Source organism: Pan paniscus, chromosome 18 (genome assembly GCF_029289425.2).
Source record: "Pan paniscus chromosome 18, NHGRI_mPanPan1-v2.0_pri, whole genome shotgun sequence".
NCBI lineage: Eukaryota > Metazoa > Chordata > Mammalia > Primates > Hominidae > Pan > Pan paniscus.
The window spans coordinates 71,178,500-71,201,539 of NC_073267.2; the positions used below are offsets into that span (position 1 = coordinate 71,178,500).

Consider the following 23,040-nt stretch of genomic DNA (forward strand, 5'->3'; position numbering starts at 1 on the left):
GGAGAGTTTTTTTTTTTTTTTTTTTTTTTTTGAGACAGAGTCTTGCCCTATCTCCCAGACTGGAGTACAGTGGTGCCATCTCGGCTCACTGCAAGCTCCACCTCCCCAGCTCAAGCAATTCTCATGTCTCAAGTCTCAGCCTCCCGAGTAGCTGGGATTGCAGGGTGCCACCATATCTGGCTAATTTTTGTATCTTTAATAGAGACGGGTTGGACCAGGCAGGTCTTGAACTCATGGCCTCAAGTGATCTGCCCGCCTTGGCTTCTCAAAGTGCTGAGATAACAGGCGTGAGCCATTGTGGCCAGCCCCTTTTGGGGAGTTTTTTTGTTTCCACTCTGTAGAGAGAATGTGCAGAGCAGATAAGCCAGCATAGAGAAAATTAGAGAAATAGGAAAAACGAAAAACAACCAAACAAAAAACAGGCTCATGCAACGTGCTTGAGGCAGCTGGATCTGGTTATTAGACAAGCCATTTAAACACTAGACTTTTTTATTATTTGGATCAATTTCCCTTTACAGTGCAGATAGCTTGAGTGGGATTTTCTGACACTTCTAACATATAAGTTTTATAAATGTATTTACTCTCTCCATTTAGTTTTCTCCATCTAAGAAAAAAGCTCTTTTGTGTGAAGCTACATGAAATGCATTCACTCATTTAACAGTCTCTCACATTCTTTAATCACAGACTCCATATATTGATCTTCCCTTTGAGCCCATGTATAATTATTTGTGTTTTTTTATCCTCATAATGCTGTAAATTATCCCTGGATGTATCCATTTTAAGAGAAGAGTAAGGTTGAGAGTGGCAATAGCTTATAAAAGATTAGCTAGCAAGTGATGGAGCGCACAGACAGAACCCAATCTGTGGGAAATGGTTTCTTTGTCTTGTATGCTTGTCTCTGTCCCTACTCACTTTCATCATGTTGCCTCCGAGAGTCTTTTATGTATTAGAAGCATAATAAAGACAAGAATTGTGTGGGATCACGGATAATATAATCACAGCTGTGACAGACCATGCCTTCCCCAGTTCCTCCAATTTTTCTCTGCATCCTCCTTTTTTCCCCTCAGGCTGCTAAGAAAACAAACAAATGTATTCCATATATCAAGAGGCTCAGACTTATTGCAATATGAGTGTCCTCGCTTCTGTAAGTCCAACATCTAATGGACCTAAAATACTGGAGCTGGCAGGGACCCAGGAATTAACCAGTAAATTGTAAACTCTATCCGCTTAATCTCCACGACCAGGTTTGGCCTTCGCTTCTTGAGTTACACTGAATCTCCTCCAAGGACTTATGACTTCTCCGATATCTTTCTTTGGTTTTTTTCATCTTTGCTCTTCTAAGGAGGCATACGTCACCCATATAACAAAAGCACCTTAGCTGGGTGATGCTCTTAAGAAGGAGAGTTGAAGTGGGAATATTTATGTCCCAAAGGGTAAAAAGTTTTCCTGCTGTTTGGAAATTCCTGCTGCCATGTAATCCTCATTTATTTGAACCCTTTTATACCTCTCAAGGTCTCCATTTAGAATATACTTCAAGTTGGTTTTATATAGCTAGTTTAACCCCTTAAACTCCATTCCCATTTGGTGCCAGCTTCCTTTCATGAAGCCCCACCAACTTTGCTATTCAGTTCACCTGAATTATGGTACTAAAAATCTCTGCTACTTTCCTCCTGTTCTCTACCATTTGCTCATTCTCATCGCCCTTCTGAGAAGAAAGGGCCCTGGTAAGAGAAGCTCTTTGATGCAAAACTCCACGTTTTAGTCTCAAAAACAGGATCTAGAACATAATCTGATAAGGCATTTCCAGGAGAATCTTTCACCACCATGCGTTGGATTTTAAATTCTTACTTTGCAATTTCAACATTTGAAATTGTGCTTTTAAGAAGAAAATGAACAAGCAACTCCTTGTTAATGGTACTTCACTTACTTTTAAAGACACTGCATTAAGAAATTAAATAAGTGAGTAATATAATCCAAATGATGGCTGCCTTTGCTTCCTTACAATTTTTTCAGTTTGTCTACACTTTAACTTCAGTGGAGCGTTGATCTCCATAACATAATCTTTTCACTCATCATTACTCTTTTTTATTTTTATTTTATTTTATTCTATTTTGAGACAGGGTCTTGCCTTGTCACCCAGGCTGGAGTACAGTGGCATGATCTCGGCTCACTGCAACCACTGCCTCCTGGGTTAAAGCAATTCTTGTGCCTTGGCCTCTCAAGTAGTTGGGATTACAGGCACCCACCACCATGCCTGGTTAATTTTTATATTTTTAGCAGAGATGGGGGTTTCACCATGTTGGCCAGGCTGGCCTTGAACTCCTGACCATAGGTGATCTGCCTGCCTCGGCCTCCCAAAATGTTGGGATTACAGGCATGAGCCACCGTGCCCGGCCCACCCCGCATTATTCTTGTACTGAAGTTCTTGTTCTTGTTCTCTGCTTCTTTTCATAAGCCAATGTGCTTTATTAATGGAAATATTATATTTCTTTGACTCTAAGATATATATATTTTATGTTGTAATGTTCCCAAAATCAGAGTTTCTTAAAGTTTTATTGTATTTAATTGTCAGTTTTTCTTTCTTAGTTGGACATAAACTGATGTCTCATTAACAGTATCTTATATTTGATGGCATTAAAATATTAAAGTGTGAGATTAATTCTGTATTTCTGCTATTGTGAACAGTGCTGCAATAAACATGAGAGTGCTGATGTCTCTTTGATGTACAGATTATCTTTCCTTTGGATATACACCCAGTAGCAGGATTATTGGATCATATATTAGATCTATTTTTAGGTTTTTTTTTTTTTTTTTTTTTTTTTGAGACGGCGTCACTCTGTCGCCCAGGCTGGAGTGCAGTGGCGTGCTCTCGGCTCACTGCAACTTCTGCCTCCTGGGTTCAAGCGATTCTCCTGCCTCAGCCTCCCAAGTAGCTGGGACTACAGACACACGCCACAATGCCCAGGTAATTTTTGTATTTTTAGTAGAGACAGGGTTTCACCATGTTGGCCAGGATGGTGTCGATTTCTTAACCTCGTGATCCCCCCACCTCGGCCTACCAAAGTGCTGGGATTACAGGCGTGAGCCACCGCACCTGTCCTATTTTTAGTTTTTTAAGGAACCTCAATACTTTCTACCTTAGGGGCTGTATTAATTTCCATTCCCAATAACAATGTATAAGATTTCTCACTTATATGTAGAAGCTAAAAATGTTGATCTCTTGGAAGTAGAACCAGAACAGAAGTTACTGGTAGGAGTGATAGATGGTGGCACGGGTAGCCAAAGGCTCTTTAATCGATAGAAAAGTACACCTAGATAGCAGAAATAAGCTGTAGAGTTCTATTGCACCATAGGGTGGCCACAATAAACAACAATTTGTTGTATATTTTCAAATAGCTAGAAGAGCAGTTTTTGAATGTCCTCAACACAAATAAATAATAAACCTTTGAAGTGATATATGTGCTAATTACCCTGATTTGATCATTACATGGTGTACACACATATCAAAAATATTAGATTGTACCCCACAAATATGTACAGTTAATATGACAGTTTAAAATAATAATAAAAGAATAAATAAAATAAGAAAGAACGAGATTAGAGTTTGGGCTTTGGGTCAGAAAAGGCAAAGACAATGTGTTGACCTGTTGTGATTTCAGGCCACTGGGAGTGACCTATCCCAGTCGCAAATGGGTCACTAGACTACCGTAATGTATAGTTCTAATGTCCCAATTGAAGTCCCTACTTTGTTCTCTATGAACATAAAATCCCCAGAGATATTCAGGGAAATATACACTGGTCTAGGTGAGGGCTCTTGTATTTCTGTGTACCTAACTTTAAATCATTTAAATTTCGTATCATATTATTAAAAAGTTTATAAACATTGCTTATGTGGAATCACAGAGCTACACAATTCTCATTTCCAGAAAACAGTAAATATTTCTAAATGTTTGCTCTTCATTTAATGCATTTGAGATACTTTTTATTTTAAAAGTTTAATAATGAATCATCTGTGTTCTTTTTGTCTTAATACATTGTGTACATTTGAGTGATTATGCATGATCATTAAAATAGGATAATGTAGAATAAATGTGAATAATGAGAATTAAATGGTAGTTTTGCAAATTTCCAGTATTATTCACTAGATACCTTTGTCCAATTTATTTCAATGAGTTTCAATCATTAGCAAGATACAGGAAGAGCAAAAGGACATCCATATAGAATTAATTACTTAACTTTTATGGTTGATGTGCAATTTTTTCACCAAAGGGCCACTCCAGGCCTTCTGACTAACTTTCCAGCAGGCAGATTTCCTCCATGTCCACGAAAGGTTACTTTGGGCGCACCATTGTTGTTGTCATTGCTAGTATTTTTTATTCTAGATATTTCAATGTTTTAACTAATTGACAGTCCTTCAAGACTTTGGCCATATGTTGACTGTCAGTCTTAATTTTTATGCTTTTCCTTTTTTATGTCTTCTATAACAATTTCTATGTTTTTCTACACCTTCGTTAAATTTAGAACGGAAAGTTGTGCGAGGTTGAGTCAGGACTATTAGCCCTATACAAGAGACACTGTTCTCTTCCTAAGAATGAAAAATAAGTCATACTTGGCCAGGCGCGGTAGCTCACTCCTGTAATCTCAGCACTTTGAGAGGCTGAGGCAGGCGGATAACGAGGTCAGGAGATCTAGACCATCCTGGCTAACACGGTGAAACCCCGTCTCTACTAAAAATACAAAAAATTAGCCGGGCGTGGCGGCGGGTGCCTGTAATCCCAGCTACTCAGGAGGCTGAGGCAGGAGAATGGCGGTGAGCCCGGGAGGCGGAGCTTGCAGTGAGCGGAGATTGCGCCACTGCCCTCCAGCCTGGGCGACAGAGCGAGACTCCGTCTCAAAAAAAAAAAAAAAAAAAAAAAAAGAAAAGAAAAAAGAAAAATAAGTCAGTCATACTTTATTTCTTAATGACTCAGTGTCATTGTAATGACTTGCAAAGACTTGTGAAGGTCAGATACATAAAGTCAAAAATAATGATTGATATATAGTTGCTGCTCATGAAGTAGTCGGTACAATTATCATGTTGTGATCTAGACCTGTAATACCTGAAATAGATCATTTTGATTGTTTCTATCTTTCTGTTGTAATGTTACTCAGTTTTACAACAACTAATATTATGAGAATCTTCTCTAATGCTTAGCTGATGGTTGCTGACCTATAGTTTGCAGAAAGGAAGCACAGCTTGTGAAAATTATAAAATAAAATATGAACAGTCTTACAGAGCAAATGTTCTGGGAATAAACTGCAAGGATTTAAGAGACAGTGTGTGCTACTGTGGAAAATGCAGCTTTAGCAGCTTGGTAGCCGTGTTCTTTGCCTGGCAAGTCACTTACTATAGCTGAACTTCAATTTTCTCATCTGGAAAAATGGCAATAATAATAGTCACCCTGAATATTTACATAGAAAGATAAATGGAGAGATAGAAGTAATATAAGTTGTGTGAAATAAATAGGTGCCTAATAAATTTTAGACATTGATTTTTCTTGCAATTTGATATATAATCAATACTGAGTAATAGAGAATAAATTTGTCTTAAAATAATTACAAAACTCCCAAATAAAATCATAGATATGTAAACATGCTTCCTAATTTATAACATAATTCATATTTCTGAAAAAACTATTTCACAAGAAATTATGTTTCTATGGAATGTAACGTTAGCTAGATTATTCTTTGGGGAAATTATATACTACATTGTAGAATACACACTTATTTTAGGAAGACAGAAAACTTATAATACTGTTAATATAGGGAGATAGTTTTTTCTTCTCCCTTCTTCCCTACCTACTCAAAATATGAACTTCTTCTCATTACCTGAACATATTTCCATTTTCTTCCTTTGAGAAAAAAGATAGAGAATTTTAGATAATTGTCTCTTACCCATTCTAAAACTTTCTTTGTACAACTTTAGCTTACCAACATTTAAAACAAAGGCAAGTTTCACATTGACTCACAATATATGTTTCAAAACATGGCCAGTTACTTTTTATTTCTTTAGATTTTAAACTATGCACTGATAAAATGTTTTCATGCAGGCCGGGTGCGGTGGCTCACGCCTGTAATCTCAGCACTTTGGGAGGCCGAGGCGCACGGATCACGAGGTCAGGAGATCGAGACCATCCTGGCGAACACGGTGAAATGCCGTCTCTACCAAAAATACAAAAAAATTAGCCGGGCGTGGTGGCAGCGCCTGTAGTCCCAGCTAGTCGGGAGGCTGAGGCAGGAGAATGGCATGAACCCGGGAGGCAGAGCTTGCAGTGAGCCGAGATCGGGCCACCGCACTCCAGCCTGGGAAACAGACTCCACATCAAAAAAAAAAATTTTCCTGCCTATTACTGATACATATTATATGTATTGATATCAATATACTTTCCAGTCCCATTATTAAACAGTGTTTGTGTGTGTCTGTGTGTGTAAAGGCCTCAAATAAACACCAACAAAGGATGTAAGCACATCAAGATACCAAAAACCATCTCATTAATTTCCTTTTGGAGAATCAAGCAAGGTCTTATGATCATAAGGCCTATGTATTTACAGAAAATACTTCATGAAACTTGTCTTTAAAAAACTTTTTTGGACAATCCCTGTTTCTCCTTTAAGTGAACTACATTCTAGTATATCCCTTAACTTTGACACGCACATAGCGAAGTTTCATGTCTGCAAAAGTTTACTAAAGCTTTCTCATTTTGAAAGATCTCTCTGATAAATCAAAATGGCATCAAATAAATAGCTTTACAAAATGCTTATATTTCCTTGTCTCCAGACTTAAACGAAATATATTCCCAAATTACGAACTATTGGGGCCATTTGTCATATGTTTATTGAGTTATTTTATTTTATGAAAATGATTTAATTATTTAATTTCTCAAGAATTCTGCCCAAAGATACTGAGAAAGAAAAGCTACAATGTTTTGGAAGCGTATCTTTTAATAATACTATCCAATATTTTAATATGGAAGATATTTTATACAGTAATTTCTATGGTAAAGATCACTTCCATGATTTTTGAAAGTTAAAAAAATGAGAAAGTACATAAAGTACCACAGAAATTACAGTAACTTCCATTGGCTTTTATCCTACATTCTTTCATTTATTCATCACGGTGCTTTTGTTTCAACATTTTCAAACACTTAGAGTCTGTTACAGAAAGTTAAAAGCCTTGTCCAAAGCCACTTCTCCGTTAATTGGTGGACTTGGGACTTGTCTGATTTTAACGTTTGTGATATTTCTTCTAACACCACATGTTTGAACACTCAGTATGTTGGGATAGATGAGCCTTTAGCTCCCTAGCATGAACCCACTCATTTTGTAAGAGAAAAAACTGAGTTCCAGGGAGAAGTAAATCACAGTGTGACCTTGATGGAACTAGCAATGACTGTCTGGCCAAGCAAAAGAATGAAATTCAGGGAAGGATGATTGTGCTCAGCATACCAGTACAGTATCACCTTCTTTTCAGACCACCCTAAGATAAACAGCCTCAAAAGGCTGAGGATAATATACTTGAGCAATGGAGGAAGGAAATTCTAGTAGGCAATCTACTAGAATGAAAGCAAAGGCAATGAGTAACCCAAAAAGATCCAAGCACGGCAATTACTATCTTCTTCAACAAAGTGCATCAGCACATTGATTTTGGTGGTACATTAGTGAACAGATAGAATAGGCAACAGATGGAATATGAACCCAGTGTCACGGCCAGAGATCAGAACAATAGTATTCTCTAGTTTCCAGGAGGCTTCAGTAAACACTGTACACTGAAAGTGAGCTAAAACCTCCATTAACTGACAGGTACCTGAAACAACCCTGCATAGGAGCTGGTAAAGGCATGAACCTCATATAATGCAACTTGTATGAAAAGTATAATGGTTTCCAATAAGCCTGCAAAATGGAATCATCAGCCCCAGTTCACTGCCAATACTTTATCACAAAAGACAGTGATGTCTATGGATCACTGTGCATTTGGAAAGGGCTCACTGACATACTTTCACCCTGCTAGTATAAAGACATTGAATAGTATGGTTCGACATACCTCATCTGAGCTCAGGCATATTAAGGACACCAATATGAAACTCAGAGGGAGAATTAGCTGTCCATGATTAAAGACGTACATCACCATTCTGACCAGACAAATGCTTCCTAAAGATGGAATTGGAATGATGGAATCCATGAAGATCTTACACTTCTTTATGTAAGGCCAGGTTCACAAAATTGGGTTAAGGAGGAAACTTTGTTTGTGAAAGTATAGAAGTTAGACTATGTGATAATTCCCACAAAATCATAATATTGTTCAGACTTGCCTGTAAATTTCCCCACTCTATCACAACATTTCATTGTAAATTATAGTTTCCTCTCTAAGATTTCAAATTGTTATAGGACAGAGTCCTGAGGAAAACAAAAATATACTGTATAGAAGGGCAAAACCTGTGTCTATTTAATTCACTGCTTTATTTCCAATTCCAATTCTTAAGGGTGTGCCTGACACATGATAGACACCAAATAAATATGTATTGAATGAATGAATAAGGGAAAAAAGATACTATCCATTATTAATAACCTCAGAAGACAGTGGGGAAAACATTCCTTGAGTCATGTGTTTGCCTTAGCAGTTACCACACTGTCCTACAGAGAAAAGCAAAGAGGAAAAACTTTACAGCAACTGTTAACCACCCACTTGCTCTGCCCATAGATAAGGGAAGCCAATACCTGAGTTATCGTGAATGATTTAAAATGGGCTAAATAGAAGAGGGGAATTTCAAAGGGGAAGCGAGAGGGGATTTAAAAAGTGTAACTGGCGGCCGGACGCGGTGGCTCACGCCTGTAATCCCAGCACTTTGGGAGTCCGAGGCGGGCGGATCACGAGGTCAGGAGATCGAGACCATCCTGGCTAACACCGTGAAACCTCGTCTCTACTAAAAACGCAAAAAAAAAAAAAAAAAAAAAAATTAGCCGGGCGTGGTGGCGGGCGCCTGTACTCCCAGCTACTCAGGAGGCTGAGGCAGGAGAATGGCGTGAACCTGGGAAGCGGAGCTTGCAGTGAGCCGAGATCGCGCCACTGCACTGCAGCCTGGGGGACAGAGCAAGACTCTGTCTCAAAAAAAAAAAAAAAAAAAAGTGTAACTGGCTTGGCATGTTCAAACCAAAGTATGTATAAGGGCACAGAAGATGGAAGAGAATAATGGAAAATAAAGTTAGGAAGATAAACATTCAGTCTCATTGCCTGGTGTTTTTCTGCTTTTTAAGTACATATGAAGTTCTATATTTAGCATACAAGACTTTCATAAGCTATGTATTTACTAAGATACTCCTGGCTTAAAAATTGGGTCATTCTGTCACTCTTAAATATTCCACTTGCCACTATGTAAATAACTTTATGCTCTCTCCAGCCAAATGAAAAAGAACAATTTTTAGGTACTCTCCATTTTTATTCTTTGATTAGGTTACTGTAATGATGCTTATGTTCAAATAACTACTTAAGTTACCCAAATACTTCTCTTTCTCTTTCCTCCTTTCCCTGTGCTTTACTCATGGACAATGTTTGCAGACATGTTCAATCATTGGTCCATCGAGTAAGGGAAAATGGAAGAGCATATCATTAATCATCTCCCAAATACCTTATTTAGTTTCCTTATTAATATTTTTATTTGTTGCATTGGGTGAGCAAGTGAGATTCAAGAGGTTCATTAAATTTTAATAGAGAGGAAGAGGAGAAGGAAACTATTTATTATCACCAATTTGTCAGTCAATGAATTTTGTACAATACCATTTAAATTTTTTACTTAATAGTTTATTATTTAAAACAACATTGGATAAATATTATTATACAGACAAATGTTCAAGATTATTCAATTACCTTGCAGGTTCCCATAGATCGTAATCGGAAGAGCTAACCCTAAATATTCCTAACTATAAAGCCTGTGCTATTATATATTCCATAGTGTCTCTCCCTTATGTTTCATTCTAATTCATCCCAAGACAATTTTGTTCATGTTTATCTATGCAGAGTGCCTGCTTTTTTGTTGCCAAATTATTTTCCTGCCTTCTCTATCTACTTCTTCAATAAACTGAGGGATCTGAAGCACTTGGTAGGTGTTACTCAGGTCACATTAGCAGATGGAATGTCACGTATGCCCAATGTTGTATCTATAAAGTGCTGAAATGAATGCAAAATGCAAACTTCTGTGCTGTAATGACTTGAAATAATTGTCAACTACATTTATTATCTTTTTTCCAAAAAAAAAGAATTTGCATAGACTGACAGATCATTTTGTTTCCACATTCAATTTTAATATTTGGTTGTGCTTTCCAAAGGACAGTTATGTTTGTTTAATATCCACAAAATCCCAAGACTGATTTTTATGCTTGTAAGTAAAAGATAAATCAGTAAATAACATTATTATTTAATGAAACAAACAACAAAGTGGTATGGACAAGACTGTCTAAATGAAAAACATTTTTTCTAAGTAATTCTTTATATTCTTCCTTTATTATTTTATATAATGATTTGGGGCAACAGTCTCAGAAAGCAAAGTACTCAAAGGAAAGATTCTATGCATGAAGGCATCTTTAAGATAACTAAGCATGTACCAATTTATTTTCTTTTTTGATTATTATTATTATACTTTAAGTTTTAGAGCATGTACCAATTTATTTTCTTCAGAATTAGAAAGCTCTGTAAAGGCTGGAAATGTTTGCTAGCAGATTGACAGAAAAGGTCTGATGCAATTCAAAACTTTGAATAGCATTTTGACAACCACACCTATAAACTATAAAATCTATGCTATGTATCTGAATTATATCCTAGTGGTCAGTAATCTCAGAACTAAATTGTTTTCCATAACATACACTAAAAAATACATACCCACAGCAGTGCTATGTCTGACCAGAGTAATAATTTCAGGATTTTTCAACATATATAAAGAAAATTGTTCACTTCTGCAGGTACTCTTAAATTACAATTTTAGAAAGAAAATGAAAATATGAAAACTACAAAATAACAAGAGTTTTACAAAAACTACCCAAGCAAAGAAAACGTCCTTGTCTTGTGACACTAAGTGTACAGTCATATGCAACTTAGAAACTGGAAACACAAATCTGTTTTATCTATTTTTCTTAGCTTGCACATCGCCCTTAATTACAGTTTAGGTGACAAAATGAAACATAAATGTCTTTTTATCAACAGCACATTGCTGGAAGCATAAACAATAAATTATAAATTACTGAATCAGAAGCCTTTTTGGATCATATATGCATAGTGCTGTTCTCCGTATCTATGATCTGTCACACCTCCTGTTTCATGCAAATTGAGCACTACCTTTTATGATTCAACATTGAAGAAATGTCCCATGCTTCATATAGGTAATAGTAGACAACTTACATGGAAAACACTTCCAGTCAACGTTTGGTGCTGTGTGTTGTGCTTTGAAAAAGTCCACTATGTGAGCAGAACAGACAATACAATCATATTGGAAATATATTAAGATATTAACTATCATACTCATGCAAGTACACAGTTTCTGCTTGTTGTTTGGGGATGCTTGCCTGGGAAACCCAATAATAATGGATCTGCTGAAGCTAAGGGTATGGATGTTTTTATAAAGGACACTTGAACAAGAGATGTTTCTTTTAGGAAAGCCTTCTGTTGGTTCCAAAGCAGACTATTGTAATAGCAGAACTTAAGGAAGACTCAGGTGGCCAGAAAAAGGACAATTGGCTTAGCAAGGTGGCCCTCCTTGCTATGTATATCAGCAGGTAGGTCCTTCAAGTACAATCCAGCCTGGCTAGGTATACCTGGCTTAAGGCAGAGGACAGAATGACTCTGTCTGCCTTGAAACCTACATCCTGAATACAGAAAATGTATTCCTGTAGATTCAGCTGGAGAAAAGAGGAAGGACAGAGCATTAGCTCTGGCTGGCATGGGAATCAGGAAAATCCACTTCCACTTTCAGGCAGCAAATTTTGGTTTTGCAACACAGGAAGTTTGAGATAGGCTGATGGTAGTCAAAAATGCAAAGGAAGGCTGTCTGTAATTTTCCAGCTATGTAAATGGTTCCCACAGAGTATGTGTGTTTGCAGGGAGAGATGGAAGTTTGGAGGCAATTTAGAACAATTTTATATGCTAGAATTGAAAGTGATGCCAACAATTGGAAACTACCATTGTGTGGAGAAACCTGAGTTTCGTTTTGGCAATGGAGCTACAGAAAGGTTAAAAAAAAAAAAAAGTCATCATATTCAAAACCATATGCAGGAATCCCGCAGCTATTTCTGTGGCTGATAAATACTTTCATAGTTGGTCCTCATCTTCTTCCTCCTTCTTTTTATTTTGTCTTTCTATTTTAATACCCTTTAGAATGCAATACATTGCAGTTACTGTATAAGCAGATGTTTTTGCAATGCATTCTAGTGAGGATCAGTGTTTTCCCAACTACTGATGAAGCCACGTTCAAAATCACTGCACAAGATTTATAATTTTGAAGATTTAAAGCTTCAAAGAGACCTGACTGAGAATCATAAGCCAGAGGAGATATAGTATGAGAAGGAATTAATGAATTCACATATAAAGGGACCTCATCCCACTTACTGTTGCGTGTTTTTCTATATGCCAGGCATTGTGCCAATTGCTGTCTAAGTCCTAGTTCACACATATCCATCACAGCACAACTATGAGACAGGTATTTTATCCTGGTGTTACAGATTAGAAAACTGAGGCTTAAAATGATTTGCTTAAAGTAAGAGTATTCGATACTTCCAGAAGATAAAAATAAATAAACTGTATACCATTTGAACTAGGCCACTCGGTTGAGACAGAAATCTATCAGACAATGCATAAATTATACTCTATACAGTTAACTATATTATGGACAATGAGGTAACACGAGGCATCTTTATTCCAAAGTAATGGTTAGCATCTACATTATTCAAATTAATTATCAAAAGTATGCATTTAAAGTAAGCTTCTTATCAACAATATTTCAGTCAATGAGGAGACATTAAGAAGGAAAAACAAATTGGTATCATCAGGTACTATGGTTCTCCTGCTGGGTTAAACATAACCAAACTATAACTAAATCCAGGTCCCCTGTCTATTTCTCGTCTTACCATAGGCTCTCCTTAGAGAGCAGAGATTTGTATTTTCTCTCATTTCTTTACACACATGATTTAAAAATTGCGGTATAAACCATGAGGGCTCCCATTTCACCAGACGGTGCTCTGGCAATTTGAATCACATTTTTTACCTACAGTGTTCAGGCTGAGGAAGAGTAGTTTTCTGGAGACCTCAAATTTCCTGCAAACAAGATATTTTAGAATCTCTAAAAGGTCCCTATTTTTCTTCCCTGTCTTGTTATATTTAATTGTTAGCTATTTTCCATTTCCATGGTTAAAATTGAAGCCAATACTGAAATGTGGTCAACAAAACTCTCTGCTTATAAATTCAGCCAACTGGAAGATGAAGAAATCAATATCTTGACCATATTCAAGGTGCTTTGATTTTTTGGTGTGAACACGTGGTATAAAAGGTTCACTGTATTTTTGACCTTTACTTCTACCTTTATTTATATTGAAGGTTGCTTTCCTATTCTGGCAGAAATATGATTCTCATATATTTAGTAGAATTATTTGTGAAATAATTCAACTGTGTAGGAGACAAGAGAGAGCTCATTTCTATCTCATTTTGTCTTTTATTGTGAATTAATTGATAGAAATTGCATTAGGACCAATCCATATAAGAGACAAGAAAAATTACAATAATTTTGAATTGAAATATATGGTGGCAAGTTCCTTAGAAAATGCCAAATACTGAAATCATCTCCCTTAAAGATCAAATTAAATAGGAGACAAACTTATTCATCAACAATAGATTTGATTATATTAGCTCTCTCAACATTTTAACATTTTTCTTGCAGGCTGGAACTTGTAACCCATACTGCTCTCAGTAGAGAAGCATCAGATACTGATCATTTTAAAATTCATCTTAAGAAGGAAAATATATATATATATCCAACATTTTTTACAGCTTCTTTTCATTATTTTGTTTCTACATATTAAGACAAGCCCATTTTTTTTCTGTTTTACAGTACCTATTCAGGTGCCAGGTAAGTAGTGGTCTATGAAGCAAAACTCATGGATTTCTGATCTAGGAAGAGGAACATAGAGTATAAACTTTATATATCTATTTCAAACCTGTGGTTTCATGATTTATTTTGTGAAGGAGATGTTGAATATTTGGATCCTAAATCCAAAATCACAGTGAACATAAGTCCTACTTTTCATAAGGCAGTCCTGGTTTATGGTGTTTTTCAGACATAAATATAAGCAGCCACCCCTCTCACTTTAAAACATGTCCCAGTAGAAACAATAAATTACATGGTCGTTCTTTGTAAAACAAATAAACACAGTCTAAAACAAACAATCATGATGTATGGAGTACTCTTTCTGTTTCAAGTTATTTTTCAATAATAACCGACATCTTTAAAAAATTTACAAAGCAAAATAATACGAAAAACCTATAAGATAGATCATAATTTTAACTTCTATTTTCCAGTTTCAAAATAAAACAGATAATCCACATGACATTAAGTATTCTATTACAGGGTTTATCATAATGTGTGATGAAGCAGAATGAGGTATTCTAAATATTTAAACTTTTACTTTCTACTAATTCCAAAATTCAAGAAAACACATAAAATTCATTTATTGTAGAATTAAATCTCCTGTTTAAAAATATTAAGGCATAATAAATACGTGTCAAAATTAGACTTTCTTTGGTACCCAATAATATCTTCCCATTCACCCAATACCTTATGTGATGCCTTCTAGGGCCACACAACAAGTGTATCTTGAAATTACAAAATTTACAGGAAACACTAAGGATCTCAGAATATTTGGAATGGGAAATAACTTCTTCATGGAGAATTTTAAATGCTGTGCGTTTTATATGCAAAAATAATGCCTGATACTTACTAGTTCAAAATCAGAATAAACACGGACCACACTTATGCACAGACTTCCAGTTCAGTTTGGGGTTTCTAAGGAGGCTTTGTGTTAGAAATATTCATATGATTTCCATTAAAAAATATTGGTGATGCTAATAAATAAACAATGACAATGTACTTGGATTACAGTTTCCAATCAAGGGTGGCTAACAAATGAATACTCCATTATTGAGGAGACAGAAAGGGTTTTGTCTCCTCAGTGTTTATAATAGTGGAAGTCAGCTAAATTAGTAATATCTATATAACAACTGTCATTTCCTTTTTGTGATTCATCCACATTTATCAAAGTGTCCCCACAGAACTATGTAGCATTTTGTTCAAAGGCAAGGCCATAATATATTTAGCCATAAAGTGTTATTTTACTTCATAAAGGAAATTTTATCAAGATTCACTATCCCTTTAAATAGAACATTGCAAACAATACGAACAGATATCATGAATCAAATTTTACTCTTCTGAGTATAGCTTGTATACAGACCACTGAGAGACCTAAACAGATACCTGCAGTAAAGCCAGATAAAAGCCTGAGACATTGCTTATATTTTGCTAATCATTCTAAAACAGCTACAACTAAGACTTAAATACATTTGAACAAAAATCAAGTTTTAAATTTTTTAAAATATATAGCTACTTAGAAAATAAAAATTTTCAAATGAGATAGACTTTAAACAATCATCTATGGCTTTCACATATAATAAATAGTATAGTTAAAGAAAACAGTAATCCAAGGGTGGTCCTCAGAAAATCTAATGAAATGGATTAAATGTGCTCAGTGAGTGAAAGACTTAACAATAAATCAGTTCATATTAGCTCCAAAATAATGCTGATAAGCAATGTCCTTCAAAGAGGATTTTCTGAACTAATTGTTATTGTTAAAGTTGGTACAGGCTTAAAACAAATACCTTTAATGTGTACTCACAAACCAGGCAAAATTAGAATAGCTTTCCCTAAAGACGTGGTAAACATTCAATTAAAACTTAACAACTACAAAGTGTAGGCCAATCTCCCCTCTCAGAATCTCAAAATACCTGGAAGCTTTCACAGGGGTTAAATTTTACACTTCATTTTTTAAAGTAAGGTGATTGAGGTATTTCCTGGGAAAAAAATTAACTTTTTACATTAACAAAGTTCTTATCTATTGCTTAAATATTGAAAATAGGAAGTAAGGTAATTACCATGCCATTATACTGATAAGCTGAATTTCAAGTGCTCATAGTTGAACAAAAATTATCTTAATGATAATTTTCAGTTATGTTATGAAATTGCATCCTATTTTCCAATTTATATTGTACTCTGTTTCACAAAGCTAATATATTTACCTTCATTTTTCTTGATGGTGAAATTCGGATTGTTGACCATTTCTGGAAGGAGACTGTATAAGAAATAATGTCCGTTTTTGGGATCATCTTTGTCCATGGCGCTAACAGTTTGAATGACCTGAAACATAAAACTTGACGTCAGCATTTCTGATGATTTCAGAGGCTCCTGCCATCGGTAAAAGCTTAGTGACATTCTTTTTGTGGTCTGATACTTTGGCTCAGAGACTCTTTTTCAGCTTTCTAAATTGTCATGGATGGTTTGTGCCAAGAATAAGGAGAAAAATCCATTACTTTAAAACCTCAGCTTTGATAAGTTGATGAAAATTAAGAGCATTACCTTTGTGTCCATTTGGTGTCTGTGGCTTGAAATAGCAAAGTTAAGTGTATTTGAAATATCCACTGGGCAATTACAGGTTTCTTTCCAATTTGAGTATTTACGGGCATCTAGAATGAGATTTGGAATTGTTACAGTGATTGTAGTGTGGTTCTTGGGAGGATCTTTGAGGTAAATGGCTTAAATCTTGAATCCTCACAACTCTTTTACTCATCAGGCTATAAATGTTTGCCAAATAGTGTTCCTCAGCACAAACATCACTGCAACAAACCTCTCTGATGAGTTGCTTCTGTTCCCTCCCAATAATGAATACTGTTTTTTAAAGCTAGTGGGTAACACATGCAAACAATGCTTTGGAGTGTATCCTGAGATGAATAAATTATAGGGATTAGAATTACCACAGTGCAGAGAAATGTTTGGATAGATAGAGGTACTTGGAATCGGTGCTTATTAAATGTGCTTGTTTCATTTGTAAAGCTACATTAACTTAATGCTAAAGTTGTTTCTTGGGATGTCAGATAATTATCTTAATAATTTGTATTTATGATTCTGTGATATTGCTAGTTCAATGTGACAAGTGGGACAAGAGCTAATGTAGGAAAAGTTTGAATGTATACTCCTATTGTGATAATAGATTTACCATAAAAAGTAGTTAACAGTGAAATGTTCTCAGGTTTATGATATTTTGAGGATATAATGATGATGTCAATGCTATTGTGTCTGTGTGAACAATTACATCCCATTGAACTTTGAAATGTTATTAAAGAGAAAAAAATTCATTTTGAGAAGGGGTCATCTTTGCTTTCTAACTTACCACTCAAGTGTAAGAAGCACAATTTCAGAACTTTTAGCAGCTATGGGGCTTTGCATTGTATCAAGCACATGTTATATGATAGGCAATTCATTCAATTTACTTGAGGCAAAAATAAAATACTTTTTTTTAATTTCTAGGTCTCCCTTTTTAAAATGGAACATAATCTTACTTTGTAAGTGTTTGATTTTTGTTAAGGACTTTTTTGTCTAGTTATAATGTCTTATAAATAATTATAATTATTCTTAGCTTGAGTGACAAAATAACATAAAATAATTTAAAATATAACTCATGGTTAAGACAGTGAGATAGTCATCAAGAGAAAGGACTCTGGAGTTAAGCTTCCCAGATAAGATAGAAGTCACAGCTCTGTTTGTGGCTCATTGTGTGACATTGAAGGAGTTACTTAAGTCTCTGAAACTTCAATTTCTTGTATGCCAGAAATATAAATGCAAAAACCATCTTTTCTCATAGGTGTGTTTTGATCATGGATTTTAATTCATATAAATCTTTTGACAGTTTCTGGTTTCTAGTCAATGTTCAATAAAATTTTAGTCATCATATCATTATTATTATCGTATTTATTAGGGCCATTGCTATTTATTGATGACCTGGCACTTTGAAAAATCTTTTATAAATGTAACAACTCTGTTACTCAATGACCCAACATGATCAGACTAAAGGAGAATGCAATTACATTTACTGTACCTAAACACATTTGCCTTGACATTTAAGTGTAGAGAGAGGCCCTAGGGTACTTGTTTTATAAAAATCAACATGAGTTAAAGTACAAGGGGTCTAGATTTGAAACATGGATAACTCTTTTGGACAGCCTGCAAGTAAAAATATTTAACAGAAAAGTATGAGTTGACCACTTCACCTCAGAACAGCTGTGCTGGATTTTCATGTTAAAAAGTCAAGGGAATGACTATCTTTGACAAGAGCCTTCTTTCAGGCAATTATAAAGAAGAGAGGGAAAAACATTGCTTGTGAGCAAATGTAGCAGCTCCTTCTCCATTTACCCAGACTTCTCTCTACAGGACTTCTAGCCCCAGGTGCAACCATTGAAGATGTAATTCCTGAAGTGTGTGAGTGCATATGGAGAATAAGGGCAAATGAAGAGAAGATGTCTTGGTTTTCTCGAGTAGAGATCAGTCATAATTAAATGCTTTCCTACAGTACACTTAGTGGATAAAGCTCCCATAATTAATACCATTCATACTATTTTCAAGTAATCTGCGTGAAAATGGCTCATACCTGCTGTTGCATCTACAGGAGAGTCATTTGATTAGCTAAGCCACCATGACCAAAACAAAAGATACAATAATATAGCTTACCTGTAGCAAAGAAGCATAACTACCTGCCACATCACATCTCAGAAGTCTGGTCTAAACATCACACCAAAATTTAATACATTTTTCCACCATTTATTTTAGCCAGGAACACATTAGATAAGCAATTTATTGAGCCACTGGAACTACTGACTAAAAAGTCTCAGATTATAACTCAGCAATCTGTATTTCAAACAGCCTTCTGGGTAATTCTGGTGTACACACAAGTATGAGAACCACTGTTTTGAGCCAATGGAAAAGATTCATGTTCATAGTTCTCTCCTCATAATTCATTAAGAGGCTTTATATTGTCAAGCTCATGTCAAGCTCAGTGCATTATATGTTGGGGAGAAGGTGGCTGAACTGGTGAATTATTACATTTTCTTCCAAATATCCCATAAACTGGTTATGATTAAGATTTTTGGTTAAACCACATTTGACACTTCAAAACAGATATCCCCTGCTTTGGCATTTTATCTAAAAGTAGATGCCAAGTAGGTCACTTGAAGGACTTCATACCATTAAAATGCATTAAGATATTCATACTAATGAGGCTAAAGTTTTCATTGATGAAATAACTTTTGAATGCACTTAGCTTTAAACAGTAAAAGAAAAAGAACAGATTTGTTCAAAGAAGTGTACCTCCACAGAGGCAGGTTGTATTGACATACCGAGTAGACGGCAACTGGAGACCACGTAGGGTCCACTGTGAGCTACGATGACCTCAGCTGGTTTTTTCAAGTAATTTCATTTCATGGCAATAATATAAAAATTTCTGGAGCAGTCATAAATTCTTAGAAATATGCATCTAAAGTTAAGCTTAAATATTTTCCCTTCTGCTAATAAAGTTAGTATGCAACTGAAAAATCTAATGTTTCATAATTTATTGTTGAAATATTTTCAATTTTAAGGAAAGCTGAAAGCAAAATATATGTCTTTATTAGAGAAAACAAAGCATATCTGGGATGTTGGGATAAGGAAAAGAATTCCAGAACCATGCTTGGATTTTGAGAGGAGCAGACTCTGTTCCATTTCTTGAGACTACAGATTTGAAATTAAATAAACATTCTAAGACATGAAACTAGAAAACAATTGTGTGCTACAGTATAATTCTGATCCTTAAAAATCTTTCATTGTTTATCAAAAATTCTAAATCTAAATTAGATTGTTTTTAACAGAGTATATTAAACTTTATTTTGGACTATTTTACATTAACTCAAAAATATTTTATAGTAGCAGAATATCGCTGCCATTATTAACTTTTGAAAGGTCAAGCAGTCAGCAAAGAAATACATTTTTGATGATCTGATCTGTTAACAAGCATAGCTGTATCACAGGATCTATTAGAACCTCTTCCGTGAGTTCCTGTAGATATTATTTATCAATATGACCTCACGTGTCAGGAGTAATCATATATGAGATATTCCCCCTCACTGCTATTAGAATAACATGTGGCACATGGCAACTATTTAATAACTATTGGCTAAATGAAGTAATGGATGAATAATAAATAAGCGACGGCAGGTACATTTTTGCATCATCATTTATCCTCACAATACCTTGAGAGGTAAATATTAAGAAACTTATCAGCACTGTGATACATCTAAAGTATTATATACATTCAAATTATATGAAGTATATATTACATATGTATATATACACACATACATGTGTGTATGTACATGTGGGTGTATACGTATGTGTGAGTGTGTATAAAATGTCTGATCCCAGATAAGCCTAGTTACAAGTTCTCTGCACCCATTGCCCTCAATATGCCAGGCGTCCTCAAAACCTTGTAGATATTTATAATTTCTATATATGTATTTCTGTTAAATTGGGGCTTAGACCTTCAATATTTTGGAGTGTGTGTAAGCATGACCCATCCATCCTTGCTTGCTTTGCTTTAGCAATCTGAAGGTTCTTGATTGATTCTAACCAGTAAAATGCACACCAAGTGAACATTTAAAAGAAATAGTTCTTTCTATGTATGGACAGGGTGAGAAAACCCTATTCTGTTGTAACTTTTGGAATATTTTCCAAGGCTTCTAGAATATATGTCTATCTCTAGGAAGATCCAGCAATAATGAACAGCATGGTATCTTCAATTGAACCACACTGTCACTTTCTCAGGTAAAACTTAGTTTCTCTTTTCTCTAAATCCTTCTATAATGATATGAATTGTAAGGTGATAGAAAGGGGGTGAAGGAAAGGAAGGGAAGTTACGGTCGATGAAGAAGGAACAGCATAATGTTTGGCTTTCTATTAATTCTATTATTATCGCCACTTTATTTCTGATGATCATATTAACTTTCCTGAAATATTAACATCTATCTCTTGGAGTAGTTTTCAACTTGGGAAAGAAAGGAATGATCCATGAATGAGCTTTATATGGCTGTCATTCCTCAACTTGAAAATGAAATAGTATGAAATTATTTACATATGCGCATTTATGAGGGGAAAGGTCATAGCTTTTATCAAATTATCAATGATGTCCATAACTGAATAAAACAAAACAAAATACATTAAAAGCCTTAAAGAAGGGTGCTTAAAAATAGATAGGCATGCAAGACAAATCAAGTTATAACAATTATGATTAATTGAAAGAGGGGAATATAGGTAATTAAGAAATTTTATCAAAATCTACACAATAACCCAATTATTTCAAAACTGTATAATGTCGTACAAATATATTCACAGTTCATATCTAATCAAAATATATTGTCTGGATATTTTTGATAATTTGCATGGCATTCCAGTTGCTACCAAGATTTTTATTCCCTACCCATTCAACATGTTTAATGAGCTCACCAATTTTTTTTTTTTTTTGGCCTGAAACATCCTTGCCTTAAAATTTATTAGGTGGCTATTCAGAGCATGTAGCTTGCAGTTCTGACATACAGGAAATACAGCAGGAGGAAGTAGATGAGGTTCTAATCTTATTGACACACTAAATGAAGTCCTCAGTCCTCTGGGTAGAATTTGGGACTCTGCCTTCATAAATGCATTGTAGAACTTCCAACATTTTTTTCAGCGTTGGGTTTTTCATTCACTTTACCTTTCTTGAAACTAAATTGAAGTAAACCAATACAACGGTAGGATTCCAGAAGAATGTGTCTATACAAAGTTTGGATTTTCCAGTTTCTTCTGCCTCTTGCATTCTTTTGGTGGACTCTGTATATCTGATGTGTACTTTGTATGCTACTGAAATTATCAATATTAAAAAAAAACCACTCCATCTCTTACCCCGATTTAAAAATCTATAGTTCATTTTCATTAGTAGGATAAAATTCACAGTTTTCCACATAGCTTAGAAGAATCAACTTCCTTTTCAATCTTATCTCTTCTTTACCATGACTCTATTGCTTTGTGGGAATATCTCCTGATACCTCCTTAAGATTATAAACAGTAATTCCTATATTGAAAATATGTTCCATTGTTTATCCTCCCAGGGCAAGATTTTTCCAACTGGGTCCCATCTCCCGCAAATTTTATAATTTTCTCTGAAGGAAATTTGAAAGATTTTATAGTCAACTATCCTTGGCAAACTCAAGATACCATATAATTTCCTTGGTGATTCATATGTATTTCTAAATGCAAGAGAAACTTGTAGTAAAACAAAACAAGCAGAAGATCATGTTTAATTTTGTCTAATTTAATGTCTCCCAATCTTATTAGGTAACACACACACACACACACACACACACACACACACCAAACCACATCATATATATTGGCATGCTACCGCACAAGTTTCTATGAAAAACTCACTTTGAATAATGCTATCCTCTAAAACTCCATCTGAGTCTTTAAAAGATTGGAAGACTTTCTCAGCCTCTGTGTGAAGGTGTGTGTCTACATAGCTTAATGGTTACAGCCATGTTACCATTAGCTTCTCTGTCTTCCCAGTATTATCTCAGATCCTCTGGTACCAGATTGTATCCAATTTACATCACAAACACAAAGCCTAGGCTTAAAACCTCTTACTACCTACAGTCAATTTGACTTTCTTTAAAAAACCTGCTCATCCTCATGGCTTTTATGAACAAATGGAAACAAGCGTATTCAGGTTTCCTACCTGGCTCCCATCCTAAATTCTTATCCAGTATTCTGTAGGTTGAAAATACAATAAAAATATATCAGTCTGTAATAGCCCAAGACTTTAAACAATCTTTTACACCATTTTCTCTGTAGATAATCAATCTCA

The 23,040-nt window shown here is 35.2% G+C and overlaps 1 protein-coding gene across 4 annotated transcripts in view; it reads right to left on the minus strand.

Annotated features, from left to right (window-relative positions):
• CDH8 (cadherin 8) overlaps nt 1-23,040 on the minus strand; it is a 390,315-nt gene that overhangs the window by 56,565 nt on the left and 310,710 nt on the right. For all 4 annotated transcript variants that reach the window (XM_008977349.5, XM_034940342.3, XM_008977348.5 and 1 more), the window contains exon 10: nt 16,361-16,478. In XM_008977349.5, coding sequence (XP_008975597.3) covers nt 16,361-16,478 — 118 coding nt within the window. The remainder of the gene's footprint in view (nt 1-16,360; nt 16,479-23,040) is intronic.